Source organism: Armigeres subalbatus, unplaced genomic scaffold (assembly GCF_024139115.2).
Source record: "Armigeres subalbatus isolate Guangzhou_Male unplaced genomic scaffold, GZ_Asu_2 Contig382, whole genome shotgun sequence".
Taxonomy (NCBI): domain Eukaryota; kingdom Metazoa; phylum Arthropoda; class Insecta; order Diptera; family Culicidae; genus Armigeres; species Armigeres subalbatus.
Window position 1 is genome coordinate 157,046 of NW_026943133.1, and position 21,446 is coordinate 178,491.

Below are 21,446 nucleotides of genomic sequence, written 5' to 3' on the forward strand. Positions count from 1 at the left end.
TATAAACATAGTTATCTAAAATTTACAATAGAAAATAATTTGTTCATATGACTTCTTTCTTTATTTTGATTTAACAATTTTTACAAATGTTCAAGATTACTTTTGCTAGACAACACTTGTTCACTTGTCATAAGGAAAGTTGAATCAATTCAATTTATTCCTACCACTTGATTGCAACTTTATAAAGATGTTGTGTTTTGTAATTGACTAACCAACGCATTTCATACCTACTATTTATACTAAGGCTAAGTATCACAGACAGCCTTAACTATCGTTTTTCCTAAATAAGTTTAATTACGTTGCTACTTAGGTAGACTCACTGGTTTTTATTCAATAGCGGTGTCTGTATCTGTTTTTTAAATCATCAAGCTCTCAATGATTCTCATGAGTTGAATTCAAAATATAAGTCAGAGGCTAACTTTTCATGGCCTACGCCTTTTTCGCCTCATTAAAAAAGTGTAAGATACTAAGACAAATGTTATATTAAACTCTTACAATTCTGCATTTGGTTTTGAAAATTGTCATATGTCAAGATTTTTTTATACAGAATTTTGAAAAACTGCTGTTTGATTGTAGTAATGAATTTAGGATTTATCAATTAATTTATTGATTCCATTAGCTACTCGAAAAACTATTTAATAACAAAATTGTACGAACCTGTTATTTTGAGCACGTTATGAATTTCGAAAATACCTACATTAGAAATAGCTCACTGGGTGCACTTTGAACCCACCTTCCCTCAAAATTCTCTTTGCTTTAATTACGGACTGACCTTTGGACCGAGCTCTACGCAATGGGAATCGCTTCGGAGCACCTGCATTTCTGATGTGGCATAAACACGATGAACGAAAACATTGGAACGATTATGAAGAGGCATTGAATGTAGCATTTGAAAGAACGATCCTGAAAAATTCCATCGCTGTCTGTTTTTTATGCTTGGTTCGTTTTTCTGGAATTGTTTTCGGCATTGTCTTCCATGCTGCTGGGTTTATGTTTACGAGTAGGTTTCTTCCCTTTGCAACTTATTCTTCATATTAGACGTGTTTCAGACTTTGTTTTGATCGGTAGCCAGATGATCGATAAACAGGTTTTCAGTTCATGCTTTTCTTTCTTTTCTATACAGCTCTTCTATACATTGTTCTGTATTCACATTTCTTCTTTGAACTTGTTTGTTTTGAACAAAAGTAGGGAGAAGGACCCCTATTCTCGTCCCCAACGTATTTTTTCCGGCCACATACCAATCTAATGGCTTGAATTTCTGCACATCACAAGAAGCCTACAGATACTAGCCATGCCTTTATAGTACCAAGTTATTCGGTTGTAAAGCGTCCGAGCTATAAACATTGCATTTACAACTGCTGATTACGATGAATTGGCGTGAATTGACAATGCATGTGGGAACAATATATTTCGCCCGAATAATTTTGTACGATTTTTGGCAAATGAGTAAAATCGCAATCGAGTTTGCTCGCGTGCAAGAGTCCTATGATTTTGGTTTAAAAATGAACATGAGCATAATTAGCCCCTCGTTGTTGTTACTCAATTATTCCTGGATAAGCTATAATTACTAGTAGATAATACTTTGGTTCACTCAAAATTTTAATGTGAGAAAATACTGGTACCGGCCGCATTCAAATGAAGAGAAATTTGTTTTAATTAAACTCGATTGGATAAAAGGCCCTCAAAATAAAAGCAGATCGATATGTTTATCTGGAATGGACTTAATCACGAGCTTCTTCTTTTTCCACGATCCTTCTTCTTATCGGTTGGAAAAGTGAAATTAGCTGCGAGTTGATGAATAATTCAATGAACTCGAGCAGTTTAGTTCACCGGATGTTCATGTTGAGGTTCATTTTTTGCAAACATTACCCGTGCGGTTAGACGTGTGGCTACAAAGCAAGACCATGCTGAGGGTGGCTAGGTTCGATTCCCGGTGCCGGTCTAGGTCTAGGCAATTTTCGGATTGCAAATTGTGTAACTAATGGGGCGATCCCTGCCCAGCACTAATGACCCCCCTTATTCAATAGCCTCAGGGTCGGCGTACGCGCTTGATTATCGCGGCCAAGAAAATACAGGAAGCTTCCACTTGAACACCAAAACCGGATTCTTCAAATTACACACAGGTACCTTTATTACTCCTTCGTATTCCCACTTCCTTAATCTACCTCCTACCTCACTTTTCTAACTCTTCGGTGGGGGGCCCCTTCACGTTCCGCTACTCCAACCGCTTCCTCTACCTCGCTACCGGCTAGCTCCAATTATAGCCCGGGGGACACTACCTCGAGATTTCGATGCTGGCTGGTCTCCTCGAACCCAGTCACGGAATGCCTGCAGCGTTGGTGATATCCACAAAATGGCGGTGTCTGGACAGTTGTGCCACGGACGTACTAGAATGGCAAATCTGGCCCAGAGCGTGTAGGGTCGAACTTTGGACGATAGCGGTCCACCGCTGCTTGGTTAATGGCTCCAAGAACACTCCACGGCCGAGTTCACGTAGACTGATGTGGGTGCACTAAGGTCTTGCCAAGGGGTCCTATTGGAGGGGGTGTTGGGGTTATTTGTGGCGGTTAGTTATGAGGGACGATCGATGGTCAGGTTTAAACCATACCTGGATATTTCCTCCTATGTCGCGCAATTCACTTTTTCACAGATCTTCGACTTCTTGGTTTTAATTTTCCGGATAGCTAATCGACTCACGTCTTTTTCTAGCAAAAGTTGCAAGCTTATTGCCATTTAGCGATGGTGGTCGTTCGCGCGAAAAGGCTTGGCATTGGGCTTGACCGTTACCTTTTTCCCTCATCACATTTTCGCCCTATCGCTGTTCCGATTACACCACCCACCATGGCCTCCCATGTCCTTGCATACACCTGGTGTTGGGTAGCGGAACTATCCTATTGATTGGGTCAAGTTTCAATGGATCAATAACTTTTAAGGCATATACAACAAAAACCGAATACAAAAACCACGAAAATCTCAACAATCTTGAACAGATCAACACACCACTGGTTACAATTGTCTCGATTTCCCTGGGCATAAATGTATCATCGTGCTAGCCTCATGATATACAAATGCAAAAATGGTAACCTGGCTTAGAAACCTCGCCGTTAATAACTGTGGAAGTGCTTAATGAACACTAAGCTGCGAGGCGGCTCTGTTCCAGTGTGGGGATGTAATGCCAATAAGAAGAAGAAGATTACATTTTTTTGTACGAACCAAACGTGATTAGTTACCAAAACCCCAGATTAATTCACCTAGCGTTGGCAATGCCTTTCTTGATTTAATCTCTTGGTTTTGTCTTAGTGTGATACATATCATAAATAATTGCCTACACTGTGGTTATTGCAGACGCTTTGTAAGCTAAGCAACCAACCAACCATATATGGTTCAACACACAATTCTCTTCATAACTTTTGAACGCAATGACCGATCATGATTATATTAAATAGTGATCAACTAGGGTTTGTCCCCCGTCGAACTTGTTACGAGAAAATCGGATAAGAATTACTAAATGAAAAAGTGGCTAATGTTTTTCAGTTTTCGTGTGCACACACACATACATACGCATACACATACACACGGACAGACAGACATTTGTCCAGCTCAACGAGCTGAGTCGATTGGTTTATAACATCATGGGTCTCTGAGACTTCTATTAAAAGTTCGATTTTGGAGTAAAATGATAGCCTTTCGGTACAACTTTGTTGTACGAGAAAGGCAAAACGTTCCGGTGGGTGATGTAAAGCTAACAAAGAGATATTCCTTGATCCAAGACAGCTTTTTCATTGTTACTGGTTCCATTCATAACAGGATTGATTTAGTTAACAAGACTTGGCTAAATATTTTATCATCGTTTCCCTTAAAATGCACCTAGATGCAGCTGCGAATGAAACCAATATGGTCGAAGCTAGGATGTGGTGAATTTTATTTGCCCAGTCGTAGTTTTAAGACCAATTGTCGCACTAGTGCACTATATCATTATATTGCAAAGCTCCAAACCAAGCATTTTTCGCTGTAGTCAACATAAATTTGACAAAAAAGTCTGGTTCTAGCCCCCACAACTGTAATGTCTTCTCTAAACCCTGTCCACGTTAAATTTCGGACACTTAGACAATGTCTAATTGATTTGTAGTCATTTTATCAATTTGGACAATAATGAAAATATGCTGAAAGTATCACGTAAAGCGAAGAGATTCAGCTATCATGTAAATTGATCTTCTCAGTGGTTTGTGAAAATTTTAAAAAATCGCATTGGATGGTGGGTGTCCGAAATTTAACGTGGACAGGCTTTAGTTAGCCAATCCAGAGATGACGAGTACGATTCTCGGTCCGCACACGGTTCCCTTTGAATGTGAAAAAAAAATTCTGCCCAGAGTAATTGCCGCCATGTAGTCGCATGACATGTCATTACCATTATGTATGAAGTATGCATTAGTCTGTAATCAATAACTATGGAAATGGTAATAAGTCTTAACATTTTCAAAGAGGAGCTGTATTTCATATTTGACATTAGTATAGGGTTAAAAAGCTGTAATAGTACTTTTCATATAAAGATTTCAAAACAAGGAGCTGGTTTCCGCAAGAAATAGATTCGACTGATGTATATTTTTTGCATATGTACTAGAGGAGAAAAGTTTAAGTTATCTGAAGTTTGAGATTTGGTGACAAATACTCAAGTGTATTCTAATTAGAGCGCGCGAAATCGTTTGTGTAGTTTATATACGCGGATGTGTTTGGTGAAAATATGTTTGAATATGTGATAATACCAGTAAAATATGGATCAACAACGAATTGCTCGGAATAGCGCTGGAAGAGTAGTGATTTTTAGTGGACACTAGTTGTGGTCTTTTCTTTCTCAGTTCATTTATCCGGAATTTGATCAATTTGGTGAGATTGTTTCAATATATTTTTATATGATTCCAAAACTAAATACGCGCTGGATTTAGAAATCCGGAAGTTTGTTTATGGATCCATCATCCAATTGATAATGGTAGCATGAACAGGCGGGGCTTATTGCAAGTGAAAGTGACCTCGGACTGGACGTGAGTTACCAGGCACTCTGAAATGGGTCACTGGAGCTGCAGTAGAGCTAACACCTTCTAACTCCCGGGCTAAAGCTGACTTTATTAAAGACAGCTTTCTTCCATAATACCACTGCCGGACAGTGGGGGTTAGATTGAAGATACATACATACATACACATACAAAGATTTCAAAACAAGGAGCTGTCAGAATCATATTCATGTTCGGATCACTTCGCCTCTACCCTCCTACAGTTATCGTTTGTTAACTAGGGCAGAAGCGTGATGTTGAATTGCATACAAACTCGCTGACTAAGACAGAAGACAACGATTAATAAACCTACAAGCCGAAAATTTAAGATTCTCATTCCAAAATAATCCAGATGGTAGATCATCTGCGGAGGTGATATGCTATGGTGCAATGATATGCAACAAGTTTATTCGATCACGGATAAATTGACTTTGGAGTGGAAGCGTAACCACCCATCGCATCGTACAAACCAAAACAACATCATATAGGAGGAGCATCCTCTCTCCACCCAAGAGGCAAAACACCTTCTAGGTCTTTCCTTGTATTAATCGTGGATGATTAGGCCCTAATGTATGTGGGTTAAGTGAAAAAAGTACACAGTTATTGTACCAGAAACTAGGATTTTTCACATTTGAATGATATGAAAAATTAATTAGAAACATGTTAAGTTTTAGCTAAAACTAAATGTCCTAGCGGCATCAACGTACGATGTACCACGCGCCTCCACAGTTCACACGCATCGCGCCAAATACCAAAAAGCAGGGTCTGCAGAAATTGTTCTCAATAGGGTAAAGTGCCCAATAGTGGACCCCCAACCAATAGTGGACCCTTCAGCCATTTTTGCATTATTACAGCACAATGTAAACATTTTGCTATGAAATTCCATCGGGAGAACCTGCCTTACACTCCTATGATTTGACTACATGCATTGGAAATGCGATGGAAAGTAAAATTAGATGATTTTTTACAATTCTATAAAAAATAAACACGAAATAATAGGAAAGAAGAACGTACCGAAACGGAACATAAAAATCAAATGAAGTGTCGACTATAGGGAAGCAATTTCCTATTATGGACCCCCAGGGGGTCTACTATAGGGCAAATTCAGTCAGACTTTAAAATGTTAATTTCAACGAATAACGTCGAGTATTTGAGTGTTTCATGTATGTATCGTAAAGAGGAGATGCAGAACTTGATATTAGATATCACGCAAAATTAATATTTTGAAAATTTCCACTCGTTATGCCAGGAAGAGCAAAATTACGCTACTAGGGGTTGTTGAAGTAAGACAGAAACATTTGATCGAAAGTCTTTTTTTGCTTGAGCATCCCTCTGTTATTATGATTTTCTCTTCTCTCTTTGCTCACTTATGTATCTCCGATCATCTGAGTTTTGTAGGCATATATTGTATGTAAATAGTATATAGAAAGTAGGATAAATAAACAAAAATAGTTAGTTGGAAAAAACCGTCGCGGAGTAAACATCATCGCTCTTTCGTGTCTTAATAAAATTAAGTAGTGTTCGCGAATAAAAGTGTTTCTGTTCTACTGGAAACGAATAGTTTTTTGAAGTGTCCGAAAGAAATCCGCGACGGCGCGAACATTTGGTCCTCCACGATCTGTGTATCTGCATCGGACACTTAGGATCCATAAGAAGGCCCTGCAGAAGAAAGTTCTGTGTATTGCTAGACTGAAAAATTAGACAATAAGTGCGCGAAAGCCATCGGTGAATAATTCGCACGGCTCGGAAGACGAAAAAAAAGTGAAGTGAACTCGATTCTGTTCCACGCCGACGAAAGGAGATATCGTCGCCATCGCAGACTACGACGCAATTCTTCAGCAGCAGTACAACGGTCATTTTGTTCGACGAACCCAAGAACCATCCAGCGCCATTATACGGGATCGCCCCACAAAGGACATTTTGGATTGATTGAAGGGAAGTAGTGCATGTATGAATGGTGTCATCGGCTTGTGGCTAATAAATTGATGATAAAGTGCATGCGAGTTGTGTCCTCATTTGGTGCATTGCCCTGTGGTGTCCTCCCACTAGTATAAGTTGGTCTCGGTAATTCGCTGGATTGTTGGCTGGTTTCTCTTCTCTGGTTGCTTTCCCTTCGCTGCAGTCCTGTTTTGAGCTGTCATTCTGTCTCATAAGATCGCGATTTGTGAAACGTCGAGTCGATCGGGAGTGTTTTTGTTAAAAAGTGTGCAGTGTACAGTGATTGAAATAATTAATTACGATACCGTAGTTAATCCAGTGCTGTGATCAGTTTGGTAGGTGTTTACGCAATGCCAGATTTGCGGGAGTTGTCCAAACGCGAACGACGTTTGCTTTCAACATTGAGCGGTGTAGAGAAATTCGTCACCAATTATGAAACTCCCCGAGACGAAGCGCAAATCGTCGTTCGTTTGCAGATGTTGGAATCAGCATGCAAAGAATTCTACGAAGTGAGGGAGAAAATTGAGCTGCTTCTTGAAACGACGAGTAGTAAATCGGACGATGACGAATCCGCCAAGGTGAAGCAAGAAGAAGAGAACAATCAAGCGTTGACCAGTTTTGAGGATAGGTATTGCTTAGCAAAAGCTAGTCTGTTATCAGTACAATCTGCAACCATTTCTACCACGTCAAAAATGGATCAACTTGGCGATCATTCCGGCGTATCCTACTCAAAAGTGAAGCTGCCAGAGATTCGTCTTCCATCATTCGATGGGAAGATCAAGGAGTGGGTTACATTCCGCGACAGTTTTCGTAGCCTAATTCACGAGAACAAGCAGCTCACCGACGTGGATCGATTTAGCTACTTGAAGTCAGCTTTGTCGGGAGAAGCTATACAGGAAATAGAGTCTGTGGAGTTTTCTGCTGTTAATTATAGCGTAGCATGGGAAGCGCTGGAGTCCCGCTACGAAAACAAAAAGTTAATTGTGAAGGCACACTTGGATTCCCTCTTCGCGGTTGAAGGTTTGAAACAAGAAAGCTACCAAGGGCTGAACAATCTAGTTGGAGTATACGAAAAAAATCTGCAAATGCTTCAAAAGATCGGCGAACAAACTAGTGGATGGAGTACGATTCTGGCCCACATGGTGTCTTCCCGGCTGGATCCTGCCACATTACGGCAGTGGGAAACGCACCACAACTCCAAAGAGGTACCTACCTACAACAGTCTTATCACCTACTTGCGCAGCTACTGTTCAGTCCTGCAATCCGTTGCTCCAACGAAATCTAACTATTCTGATCAACGTGCACTGAAGCCGTCTGTATGTCACACTGTTGTCAAATCATCGCACAAGTGCCCATTCTGCAACGAAGCGTGGCATTCTGCTTTTGTGTGTAGCACATTTCAACGTTTGATGGTTCCAGAACGTAATGAGGCGGTTTTCAAAGCAAAATTGTGCCGAAATTGCCTGAGCCCTGGCCACTTTGCCAGGAACTGTGAAAGAGGTGTTTGCCGTCACTGTGAACAAAAGCACCACACCCTGCTACATAGCGCTCCTACCAGATCCTCCGTTTCACAATCGCAAACAAATCCTCCGATTCAAAACAATCGACAGCCACAATCCAATTCACCAAACCCGAACCAACCGACACAAATCGAAAGCACCTCTATGCACACCAATTTGCAAGAACAAAGCACTTTAGACCCAGTCACAAATACAGCCACAAGTCAGACACACGTTGCACTCCCAATCACACCCACACACAACATCCTACTTTCAACCGCCCTCGTCAATGTTAAAGATCGGTATGGTAATACCATGCTGGCACGAGCTCTGCTGGATTCATGTTCTCAGCACTGCTTGATGACGAAGGAATTTTCTAGCCGACTAAGATTCCACGAAGTTCCATCATATCTATCCGTTCAAGGTATCGGACTATCTGCAAGTACTTCTACCAGATTAGTCAGTGCGGTAGTTAGTTCAAGAAATGATCGCATTTCATCATTCGCACAAGAGATGCATTTTCATGTCCTTCCACGATTAACGGTTTCACTACCGACGGCAAGGTGCGATCCTGGGGAATGGAAGCTTCCAGAGTCATCACTCTGGGCTGATCCTCGGTTTTATGAGCCAGGTCCAGTAGATATCATTATCGGTGCGGAATTCTACATGGATCTCTTGGTGAACGAGCAACGCAAGGCAACTGTAGGGGGTCCCACGCTTCAAAACACTGAACTGGGATGGATCGTCTCCGGAAAGGTTCCGGATAGTACTCTCAGTGAATCACAATCGCTTATCGTCGTCTGTTCCACTTCCGACCTTCAAGATCAACTTGCCAAGTTCTGGGAGCTGGAAACATGTCGTAGCCAGAGTACACTCTCTGTTGAGGAGTCAACCTGTGAGGAGCATTTTGATCGGACAACGATCAGAGACGAGACGGGGAGATTCATCGTTACGCTGCCAAAGAAAAACATGATACTTGGCCAGTTGGGCCATTCAGAAACCACTGCGATTAAACGACTGATAGGCATGGAACGTCGTTTCTGCGGAAATCCAGAGCTAAAGAAGATGTATACCGAGTTTATCCAAGAATATCTTGAGCTTGGACATATGAAGGAAGCTGCGGAGGAAGCAAAAGACGCTGTCACAAGATATTACCTTCCGCATCATGCTGTTTTCAAACCAGAAAGCACAACCACGAAGCTACGTGTAGTCTTCGATGCTTCTTGTCCAACTTCAACAGGAATTTCATTGAATGATGCTCTTCTGGTGGGTCCTGTCTTGCAGGATGATCTGACTAGTATTACTCTTCGCTTTCGCACCCATCGTATTGCTGTGAATGCTGATATCGCCAAGATGTACAGAATGATCGGAGTTCAAAGAGAAGATCATCCATTGCAGAGTATTAAATGGCGAAACGATATTTCTGAACCAATTCGTACGTTTGAGCTGTCAACTGTTACTTACGGAACATCATCAGCTCCGTACTTAGCCACAAAATGCTTGCAACGCCTTGCAGATGATGGGGAATCCACACACCCAATAGCATCCAGAGTGATCAGGAAAGACTTTTATGTCGACGACATGCTTTCCGGCGTAGATACGTTAGCATTAGGTCAGAGGATGGTTCGTGATATCATTGAACTTTCTGAATCAGCAGGATTCTTGCTTCGAAAGTGGAACTCTAACAGTAAAGAACTTCTTGAAGTCGTACCGAAAACTTGAGAGACGATCGCTCGGTGCTGGAGTTAAAAGGGTCCGAAACAACCGTCAAAACTTTAGGATTAGCATGGGAGCCCAGCTCAGATGTCTTTCGTTCTCACATATCCGTCATTCAATTGGGCAACGTCAATCACGAAGCGCGTGGTCGTCTCGGATGTGTCTCGTCTCTTCGACCCACTTGGTCTAGTTGGTCCTGTCATCATTCAAGCCAAGATTTTTATTCAGGATCTGTGGAAGGATAACAGCGACTGGGATGAAACACTCAACCCTGAGCATCAAGCACAATGGCAGGAGTTTCGGAGAAATCTTACAGGACTAGAAAACCTTACAGTTCCTCGGTGGGTGGGAACCGGTGGTAATACCAAGACGGAGCTCCATGGATTCTGCGATGCTTCAAACAAAGCATATGGAGCCTGCTTCTACATTCGAACGATCTCCGAAACGGGGGAGGTGTGTGTGAGGTTATTGACAGCGAAGTCACGTGTTGCTCCTCTGGACAATCCGAAAAAAGGAAACAAGCGACTTTCCACTCCGAGACTAGAGCTTTCATCTGCTGTGTTGCTGGCCCATCTATTCGAGAAAATCACAAACAGTATTGGCATAGAAACGAAGTGCTTCTTTTGGACGGACTCCACGATCGTAAAATGTTGGTTGGCAACATCGCCATCAAGATGGAAGCAATTCATCGCAAATAGAGTTTCGAGATCCAACACATTACCAAGTGTGGTGTCTGGAATCATGTAGCTGGTCTAGAAAATCCTGCGGATATTATTTCTCGTGGTATGATTCCAGCACAATTACAATATGAATCACTATGGTTCAACGGTCCGCACTGGTTAAGTTCAGATGAACATAACTGGCCTTCAGCTCCACAGATTGACGAAGAAGACTTTGATCCTTCAGTTCTTGAAACCAAGAGCATAACAGCTGCTTTACCAACACTTCCTCCCAATGAAATCTTCAGTTTAAAATCGTCGTATACGGAGCTTCTACGACTCACCGCTTGGATTCAAAGGTTTTGCTACAACTCTAAAACGTCGAATCGTAACAACCGTCGTAAAGGTCAACTTACCGTGCATGAATTAGATGAAGCACTGGATTCTCTAGTACGCGTCTCCCAGCTTGAATGTTTCCAACAAGAGGTAGCCGACCTATCAATGGGTAAAGAAATTCGAGAATCATCGAAACTGTCGCCCTTGCACCCGGAGCTTAGGAAAGGCATAATTTGCGTTGGCGGCCGGCTTCGTCACGCTCAAATTGCAACTCGTCGTAAGCACCCGTACATCCTTGATCACCAGCATCCGTTTACGCTCCTCATTATTGCACACTACCACCGGAAGCTATTACATGGTGGACAACAGCTGATGATTTCGGCCATTCGAGAACGTTTCTGGCCTACTAGTATCCGGAATCTGGTACGGAAAGTCATTCACAGATGTATACCTTGCTTCAGGGCGAAACCAAAAGTTCAAGATCAGCTAATGGCAGACCTGCCTCCCGGAGAGAGTGAACCCCTGTTCTCCATTTCAAAGGGTAGGCGTTGATTATTGCGGCCCATTCCAGATCGCCTATCCACAACGTCGTAGTCGTCCTGTAAAAATCTTTATAGCCGTTTACGTATGTCTAGTGACCAAAGCAGTGCACCTAGAACTAGCGTCTGACCTTTCCGCACAAGCTTTTATTGCCACCTTGAAACGCTTCTCTTCTCGGCGCGGCAAGCCGGAGATTATCATGTGTGACAATGGAACTAACTTTGTCGGTGCAAGACGACAGTTAGAACATTTGCGTCACTTGTTCAACAACCAGCAGTTTCAACAATACGTAATCAGGCATTCTGCAGATGAAGAGATCCAGTTTAGATTTATCCCAGCTCGTTCGCCAAATTTCGGTGGACTTTGGGAATCTGCAGTCAAGTCGTTTAAACTACTTTTCAAGAGAACGATTGGCTCGCACACCCTACTATACGATGAGATGCTAACAGTCCTAACGCAAATGGAAGCAGTAATGAATTCTCGGCCCCTTACACCGCTTAGTAATGACCCGGACGATTATGAAGCTTTGACCCCCGGACATTTTTTAATTCAGCGACCTCTGACAGCAATTCCAGAGCCCGATTTGGATGGAATCCCAGAGAATAGATTAGCGGCCTACCAAAAGGCTCAACGATATACGCAATTATTATGGAAAAAATGGTCGCAGCTCTACTTGTCAGATTTGCATAATAGGACGAAGTGGACAGTGCGACGAGAGAATATAGCTGTAGGGACGATGGTAGTTTTGAAGGATGAAAAACTTCCCCCTCTATCATGGCTGCTAGGGCGGGTAACCGAGACTTATGCTGGTAAAGACGGAAACATTCGTGTCGTAACCGTCAAAACACGTGATGGTACCTATCGTAGAGCTATCTCGAAGGTCTGCGTGCTACCAATCCGAGATAATGTTATTCTATCTAACGGGAGAGAACTAGGACTCCTCCAACGGCGGAGGTTGAAAGGCCTCCGCACGCCAGTTAAGTCATTGCATTTTATGTTTTTTGTAAAAAGTAACCCGTTCATCTTTCCCCCAGCAACTGTGTCCAAATGTCCCGGAGTTGTCTAAATTGTTGGCTGGCTAGCCATTCCCTTTAATGTCATTCGAGGTCTGTACGGTTACGGTGGTTATTCGAGGTTGCATGAAGTGTCAAACCATTCGATAATGAACGTTCTGCGGCATTTTATGCCAACATTCCCGCACCTTTTGATTAATATGGACTCGTTTGAGGACAATGCTACATCATCGAGTAAGAGCGAACTTCTTCCGTACTGCGCTGCAACTTTGTAGAGAAGCCAAGGTCCTTAAATTCATCGCAGCATCGCCAAAGCAACTATGAGAGGGTCAACGATGCTATCCGGCATCCTCGCAGGCCAAGCAGGCCTGCGATCCAGGCAAGTCATTTCATTATATGGTTAAAAAGGTAAAAAAGCACCCTCTCATATTTTCCAGCGACATAATCGGCATCCTATTGTCGGTCCAGCATATATTACGGAGAAGGTATATCGGAGACTCGAAACATGCGATATTATCAACTGCAAGAAGATGATGTCTCTTGTGATGACCTATATCAGGAACAGATGCCAACCGGCATCCGCGCAGGCCATGGAGGCCTGCGATTCAGGCAAGTCGTTTGTTTTTATGATTATTAAGGTAAAAAAGCACCTGCTCATCTGTTTCAGCATATCATTCTGTACCAGCATCGTTTTCGGGAGTAATTAACTCAGCAGGAGTCAATCGTGAAATTTGTGGTTTTATGGAAGTCGCAAAGTCCACTGCTATCGAGGGCTATCATAAGCATCGTTGTTACCTGAATACCAGCAGCTGTAAAGTCCATTTCAACCAACTCTAAATAGCAGCATCACAGAAAACCCTATCGCCGCAACCGACCAACGACATGTCAACACAGCATCCGAATATGTAGTATGGAACAAGATTTACCGATCAAAACAAACACAGTTCGCATTCGTAGGTAATAAGAAGAAGCAGGAGGACTAGAGTGAGACAATTGTTGAAACCAAATTTCAAGGTGGCCGGCATATGTTGAAGTAAGACAGAAACATTTGATCGAAAGTCTTTTTTTGCTTGAGCATCCCTCTGTTATCATGATTTTCTCTTCTCTCTTTGCTCACTTATGTATCTCCGATCATCTGAGTTTTGTAGGCATATATTGTATGTAAATAGTATATAGAAAGTAGGATAAATAAACAAAAATAGTTAGTTGGAAAAAACCGTCGCGGAGTAAACATCATCGCTCTTTCGTGTCTTAATAAAATTAAGTAGTGTTCGCGAATAAAAGTGTTTCTGTTCTACTGGAAACGAATAGTTTTTTGAAGTGTCCGAAAGAAATCCGCGACGGCGCGAACAGGGGTCCACTATTGGGTATTTTACCCTAGATAACGAACAACGATAAAAGAGAGGCAAAAGCTGTTCCGAATCATAACAAGCCATGATAACAAATTTATCAAACTTGTATACAAGTGATTCTCGCTTTGTTTTCGCTCATTTCGTGTTGGTTACTGCACAGCTGTGTAGAACAAGTTGAAATGCATCATCAGAGCTAGTGCTCCCCGAATTTGGAGCTTTCTAAAAGAAATTTATCATGGGGTATAGCCACCCGAATCAGTTCTCTATCATGACAGCTTGCGAAAAAAGTCTCTCACGGTATGCTACATATCGTATATGTATACAGAGATGATAAGTGAGAGACTTGTTCATTCTCTTAGGATTCAATCCCTGCCAAAAAGTGATTTACTGACGCGCGATCCAATTTTTACTTAGCTAAAAGTCAGCTAAAAAGTGTTTTAACTGAATACATTTTTCATCGTCATGACTTTTTTTTTAACTTCTCAATATTATCAATATGACATCAGCTGACTATGTTCGAATCGAAAATCACTTATACGCACCAAAGACGTCATTACTAATCATAAATCTAGAGATTTTCCTAGCATGCTCATTTCAATAATAATTAAATAAATATTCACGAGACCGCTACACAAACAGTACCTAGGTGCTACACAGAAAGACTGTAATCAGCCAATTTCATTTCAGCAGCTGATAATAATCTAGTTTATACATCTTTGTTTACTCTCTCAATCACGAAAATACCTAAAGATTATAGTCATCGATTGATAGCAAGTAGGTTATTGCTATTTCAAATCATTCACGTTTTGCGTCCACAGAATTGTTTATACAAAATCTTCTTACTTCGCCACTACATTTCCAATAGAACTTAGTTTTCCTTCAACGTACATCTAACAATTCTCCAACTAAATATTACGTAATTTTCTACTACCATAGTTTTGATGAGCTTTTTTTCTCTTCGAAAGGCAAAAAGAAATTTTGTAATGCACTACTGGTTTCAGCAAACGCTTAGTATCAAGATGACCTATCAAGTTTACACTAAGTAAGACCTGTCGCAGAATCCAGGCAAGGACATAACATACTATCAATCGCGGTTCATCTTTGTTTTGATGAGACTGTAATGCTATTTTAAAACGAAATGTAGAAAGTGTTACTGTAGGGTTGAGAAACGTGATCTCAATTATCTCCTCGCCAAAGAAGAATGTTTTTTAACCAGGCGTAATAATATTGAAATCTGGAAATCATTGGAATTGTTTGTTATGCAACGTTGTTTTCAATTCGATATTAGCAGTTGTCACGCGAACCCGAAATCTGGGTAACTGGGACTTTAGCATTTTTGGACTTAGCAACATGGCGTCGACATAGAATACCGCCGTAATATATGTAACGATTTACGAAGAATGTTTCAAGAAAAATGTGAGAATGGTGAAGTATACCATCCCGATCAAGAATGCATAACAAAATTATAACAAGGGGACTTATTTATTTCAGAAAAATAATGTAACAAAATGTGTTATAAAATTGGCTGGTTAGTTGTTAAAATAACAAAAATTATATCAAAATTCTCTCTAGCCGTAACATAATTATATCAGAGGTTGTTACCTTCATTTCAACATTATATCAACCGTTGATATGATTATGAGGTACAAAAATCTACTTTCATGGTAATTGCCTACATCACGTATAAAAATGTGGTACGCTACAGCGCCGGATTTCCATCCATAATGTAGGCAATAAATTTTGTACTAGCTATTACCATCGAACATTGATTCAAGTTATACTGGAGGTGATTATCTCCGCTTTTTTTCCAATATCAAAAAATGTAGGCAATTATTTTGTGTAAATATACACACATAACTAGTGTTGTTATAATTTTGATATGAAATAAAACTGGCCGGAGACACATTTTTATCGAATTATCTAATTATAACACACGTTGTTTTAAATAACAACCATTGATAGAATTGAGTTACAATTTTGTTATGTATTCCTGATCGGGATGGTAGACAAATAATGTACGTTGAGAAACTTGTTTTATGTACCTAACTGTTTTCTTGCAAATAACAACTTCCTGGATCTAAAAGGGCTGGGTATCCGATCAGTGTTGCCACTTATTTTTCGAACCTCATCTTCATTTTCAGGCGTAAAAATCTTTTTCATCTTTATTTGTGAGCAAAAAATCTTGAAAAAAATCTTATGTACTTAAGGCTGAAGCGCATGCCATCGTTTGTCATTTCGCCCGTCAAATTTGAAATTTTTCCCGTGGATAAACTGCCAAATTCGACGGGTTGATTGGCGAACGGGTCTTTGTGCTCCAGGCTTAAACTTGAATAGGTGCTTAATAGCGGAAATATTTACTTTTTTTAAATATACAAATGTTTTTAAATCTGTTGGGTTTTTTAGAAGCAGGTAGATATTTGTAATGAGAGTATATTTTGAAACGAGTTTCGAGGTATTTTTGTACCATCCCATTTATTGCAAAAACAAGGTGATCAAAAGTTATAAACCTTTCAGGTTTGTAGTGTGAATATTTTGACTTTTTGCATTTTTGCAGTTACAGCCATCTTTGCAACTCCTTTCTTTTCAACATGACATTTTTTAACGCACAATAGCATTAATCGTGCTGGTATACCATATATATATTCAGTCGGTTACTAACCAAAGTTTTAATAAAGTTTTTCGGCCAAAACAGCCTTTTGACAGCTGCTGCCGAATGAGGGATGAGATGAAAAATGTTGATGAACTTTCTTAATAATGGAAATGCCAGCTTTCCTTCTCGCCGTTTACCGCTCAGCGATGCCTCCCAACTTTTCGTCGTATCGGCTTGCTCATCGATCTGATTTTGCAAAGATTTGCACCCCTCAGCTCCCGCAAAAGTTTGTAAACTTCTCCAGGATCGAACTGAGACTGGTAATGTTCTCCAAATTCTTTGGATTGATGAGTCAAGCTGTCTTAAGAACGGGAGCAGGACCAGCTCCACATAGAAATTACATGCGAGAGAATAGAAAGTTTCCTTCAGCGGTTAATCAAGATGTCCTGCCAGATTATATGCCGCTAGCCCTACGTAGGTCTTCATTTTCTCGCGAAGATGTTGTTCAATGTTTTGAAAGCCATTTGTCTATGATATTTTTAAGAAATTCATCTTTCTAGATGTTGGAAAGGATAATCAGATAAAGCGATTTAATTTCATTGTACATGTTCGTATACTCAGGGCTTTCCGATTGGAAAATACGATTGACTAAATTAACAAGCAGTAGTTCATCCCGAGTAGAAGAAAATACATAGCTGAATAATATCAAATGTTGATAAGATAGTCAAATGAGATATAAACATGATTGATATAAAAGATAAAAGATCAAACGACAATATCAATATTCCGCATTAAAATATCATGTGGAGATCAATTTATGCTATTTATAATAAGAGATCAGTATCATGTGCCATTAGTTTGTTCTTATCCATAGCATATCTTGATATTTAAATGATATTTCGGTGCAAATTTTTGATATTGTTGCCTGTTCTTTTATCTCTTATATCAATCAAGTCTATATCATGTTTTTTTATTCTGTTCATGACTTCTACCCGGGATGGGATCGTTGAGGTGACGAAGTTTAATAATGGGCAGTTTAATAATTGTCACAGTTCGAATAGAACGTAAAGTACATGATTAGCTTTGAAAAACGATCAACATTCCGTTTGACTACTGAGTCAAGCAATAGCCATCTGGTAGCTGACGGACTTTACTGAGTGAAAACTGCCTTATCGGTCATGATATCGGATCAAAGTATCGGCCAAAAATGAGAAAAAAACAGAACACTAAATTTCAAAATGCACAAAAATCTTGAAAAATCTTATTTCTTCGAAAAAATCTTTAATCTTTATATAAAGATATCTTTATCAAAAAATATTAAAAAATCTTTATAAATAAGATAAATCTTTATATGTGGCAACACTGTATCCGATACCCAGTTATTTCGCTAGTTCGGTTACCCAGATTTGAGTAAAGGGTCTCTTGCCCATTTTAGAGTAATCACGGTTCTGCTGAATCTGGGTCACTGTTTTTTGTCAGCAGGGTCACTGGGAAACTGTTTTTTGTCAGCAAGTGTGCGTTACTTTTCTATTGCGGAGATGCGACCTTGATATTTTTGCTTTCTTTTGATGCTTTGCACAACTTTTTTTTTTTTTGGGCAAGTTTTAGAACAAAGTAAGTAGGGGAAAAGAATGGTGGAAATACTAATAGTATTAATTGTGTGCTCATTTTTGGTATTAGAACAAAAGGTATTTTATTTTTGATTTAAAAGATTAAAAATAGGAATTTGTCTGAAAGAAACGGGTTCTATGTTATACTATTTTGTATTCCCGTTTAGTGCGAATGAAATTACACTGATTCGCACACTTGCTGGAACTTCGAAAACTGAGGACAAACGACAGTGGAGATGTAACTTATTACCTACCCGCTGGATTGGTGGTTCTGGCGAAGGACATTTGATTCACTCGCTGGATTAACGTTAATTCGATGGTGCTGGAAGCAACGGACGGAAAACGACACAGTAAGAAATCGACGCTGATTTCGATGTTGCGAGACGCCCATTACCGATGCCATTCCGACGCTGGTGAGTGTAAAGCGCTGTTGCTGGAACCAGGGTGAGTCATTAAAAGCTGTCTCTTTTGTCTCGGATTAACACTGCCACATTGTTTTCTTCCTTTTTCATTTTTTTTTATTTTTTTGTCGAAATTTAAAACAATAACTTGTTGTGATAGGATCTAAAAGTGATTTGAATACGTACCTACAATGTCGTTATCGTTTACCACCACGATTGAGCCTTTTCGTAAAGGCACTTCTTTCTTATGGGTAGAGACTGAATTTTTATTTCTCGCCAATAAGATTATATAAGTTGATTAGAAAATTCACTTTATCACAATGAATGGTTTATTGATTCTGAGTTGCGGAAATTATATTTTCCTACCGGATATTTGCTTGAAGTTCTGTCGCATGTCAACAAATTAATTATAATCAACGTATGCAGGATTTGGATGAATATGTTGAAGATGTTTTGCTTGCTTTGAAAATTTAGGCGATTTTCTCCATACGGAGAATTCAAAGACACTGCGATTAGAGATAAGTTGCTTGCTCGAGGGATGTAGGTTTGAAACAACGTACTTTAAGTGATCCAGATCAAGCATTAGAAACTGCTGAAAAAATAATTTAAACCTGAGAAGCTGCGAAGAGCAATGTACAAACCCTCTCTTCACACGTTGGTTCTGATTTTCAACGTAATGAAGAAACCCAAGTAACAATTTGGATGATTGGAAGACTTATCACAGTGCTCATATTTTATGGTGGTTTTATAGAGGCATGCCAAAATGCTTATTGTTTTATAACGGTTTTATATAGTCGTCATTTTAGTTGGTCCGCAAGTGTACTATAATAGAACTCTTTTATTCCAACCAGTATAAAACTTACGTTTGCAAGTTTTATTATGGGTTCTGAGCTGGTTCTGTATTTCATTTTTTCATTTCATTTATTTAGTCAACATCTATACAGATAACACTTAATCAACAATTTGACGCCACAATACACGATTCGAGGCCGCATCTCTCCATCCATCTTACAACTATAAAATAAAACAAGCAGCAACTTTTAAGTTGGTTCTATTCAGGACTTATATAAGCTTTCAAGTTTTATGAATTTCAGTTTAAAACCTTTATATAATTGTTACTCTCAGATAGGTTTTGATCAAGAAGTCTAAGTTTCATAATTTATTTCTACCATTTTCTACTGTTTAATTCGAAGTTTGAACTTTGTTTGTTTTGAATTTTGTCTCAGTCATAATCACAGTAAACTTAGAAAAAATGAGTGCTTGGAAATTGTTTAAGGCTAGTGGATCCTACAGGAGAAAAGTTAGAGAAAATTTGCGGCAAATCCATCAATCATTGTTACAGAGCGATTTCGTTTCTACAGTACGAGAGCATTCTAGTGTGATTCTCGAGCTTCCTCCTTCGGATCAGTCGGGCAATGATCAATTGGAATATGATACAATGGAAGCAGGTATGCCCGAGATAATTGATGATGCTGACAACACACCTTCGGAATATTTTTGCGAATCCGATGTGGATAGTGATACTGGTTTCAATGAGATCGACGACAATATAAACCTAGTTGAGTATCTAAGACGCTGGGCCCTGTCCTTCAACATAAGACATATTGCAGTTAAGGAGCTACTAAAAATACTGAACCGGCGACTATCTAAATCTCTTCCGCAAGATCCACGAACTCTCCTTAAAACAACGCAACGCTAATTCCGGTGGAGATGGACATTATTGGCATCACGGATTTAAGTCTTGCATTGAAAAAGTTTTCAGCGAGATTAAGGAACCAGTGAACATATCAATAAAGATTAACATGGATGGACTTCCTGTCTACAAAAGTTCCAAGGACGAGTTTTGGTCAATCCTTTTCAATATTGATGAGTTTCCCTACATCAAACCAATGGTGATAGGCATCTATAGCGGAAAGCATAAGCCCACGGATTTAACAGCTTTCCTGGACCCGTTTGTCAACGAAATGATAGACGTCTGTAAAGACGGAATTATGATCAACGGATTCATAATCACTGTTTCCATCCGCTGCTTTGTATGTGATTCGCCAGCTAGAGCATTTATCAAAGGTTGCATATTGTATGGCTTATTTATGTTTACAGGTGTGGCAAACTTCAATGCTCAGAATGGATGCCAGAAATGCGTTTCCCGGGGAGAATATTCACATGTTTCACATACTAATTTCTACCCACAAAGCAGTTGCCCAACCCGAACTGATGAAGGGTTTCGGAACAAGGGCTATGGATCGCACCATAAAAGCGATTCACCGTTGCTGAGACTTCCAATCGACATGATTAAGGATTTCCCTGTAGGCGATTCACTTCATCTGATCGATCTGGGTATCATGAAGAAACTCCTTCTTGGATGGCGTGATGGAAGCGTCGGATCATACAGAACCAAGTGGCCTGCTAGCATTTCAACCGACATTTCGATGAAATTGTTACGGCTCAGAATGCCTCTAGAGATACACAGATCAAGCGAGGCCTAGACTGTCTTTCACATTGGAAAGGTTCAAAGTTTCATACATTTCTACATTATGCATCCATCGTCATCTTGAAACCTGTTTTGCCTCCGCATGTCTATAAACATTTTTTAGTATTCTTTTGTGCTATTAAAATTTGTTCGTCAGATATGTATTCTTCTATGCTCGAGTTGGCTCACCATTTGTTAACACACTTTGTTGACATGTTCAAAAGCATCTACGGTGAAGATTACGTAACTAGTAATTTTCATAACTTGATGCATT

At 40.0% G+C, this 21,446-nt stretch overlaps 2 protein-coding genes across 2 annotated transcripts; both read left to right on the plus strand.

Moving 5' to 3' along the window:
- The first annotated feature begins 7,336 nt into the window (after positions 1 to 7,336).
- On the plus strand, positions 7,337 to 10,207 carry LOC134204079 (uncharacterized). The gene has a single exon (XM_062678908.1). It carries the CDS (start codon positions 7,337 to 7,339, stop codon positions 10,205 to 10,207), a length of 2,871 nt encoding a protein of 956 aa, XP_062534892.1.
- Positions 10,208 to 10,288: 81 nt separating this feature from the next.
- On the plus strand, positions 10,289 to 20,401 carry LOC134204080 (uncharacterized). Its single transcript, XM_062678909.1, has 4 exons — positions 10,289 to 10,850; positions 10,997 to 11,737; positions 11,814 to 12,616; positions 20,045 to 20,401. The coding sequence occupies exons 1-4, from the start codon at positions 10,289 to 10,291 to the stop codon at positions 20,399 to 20,401; spliced, it is 2,463 nt and encodes an 820-aa protein (XP_062534893.1).
- The last annotated feature ends 1,045 nt before the right edge of the window (positions 20,402 to 21,446 follow it).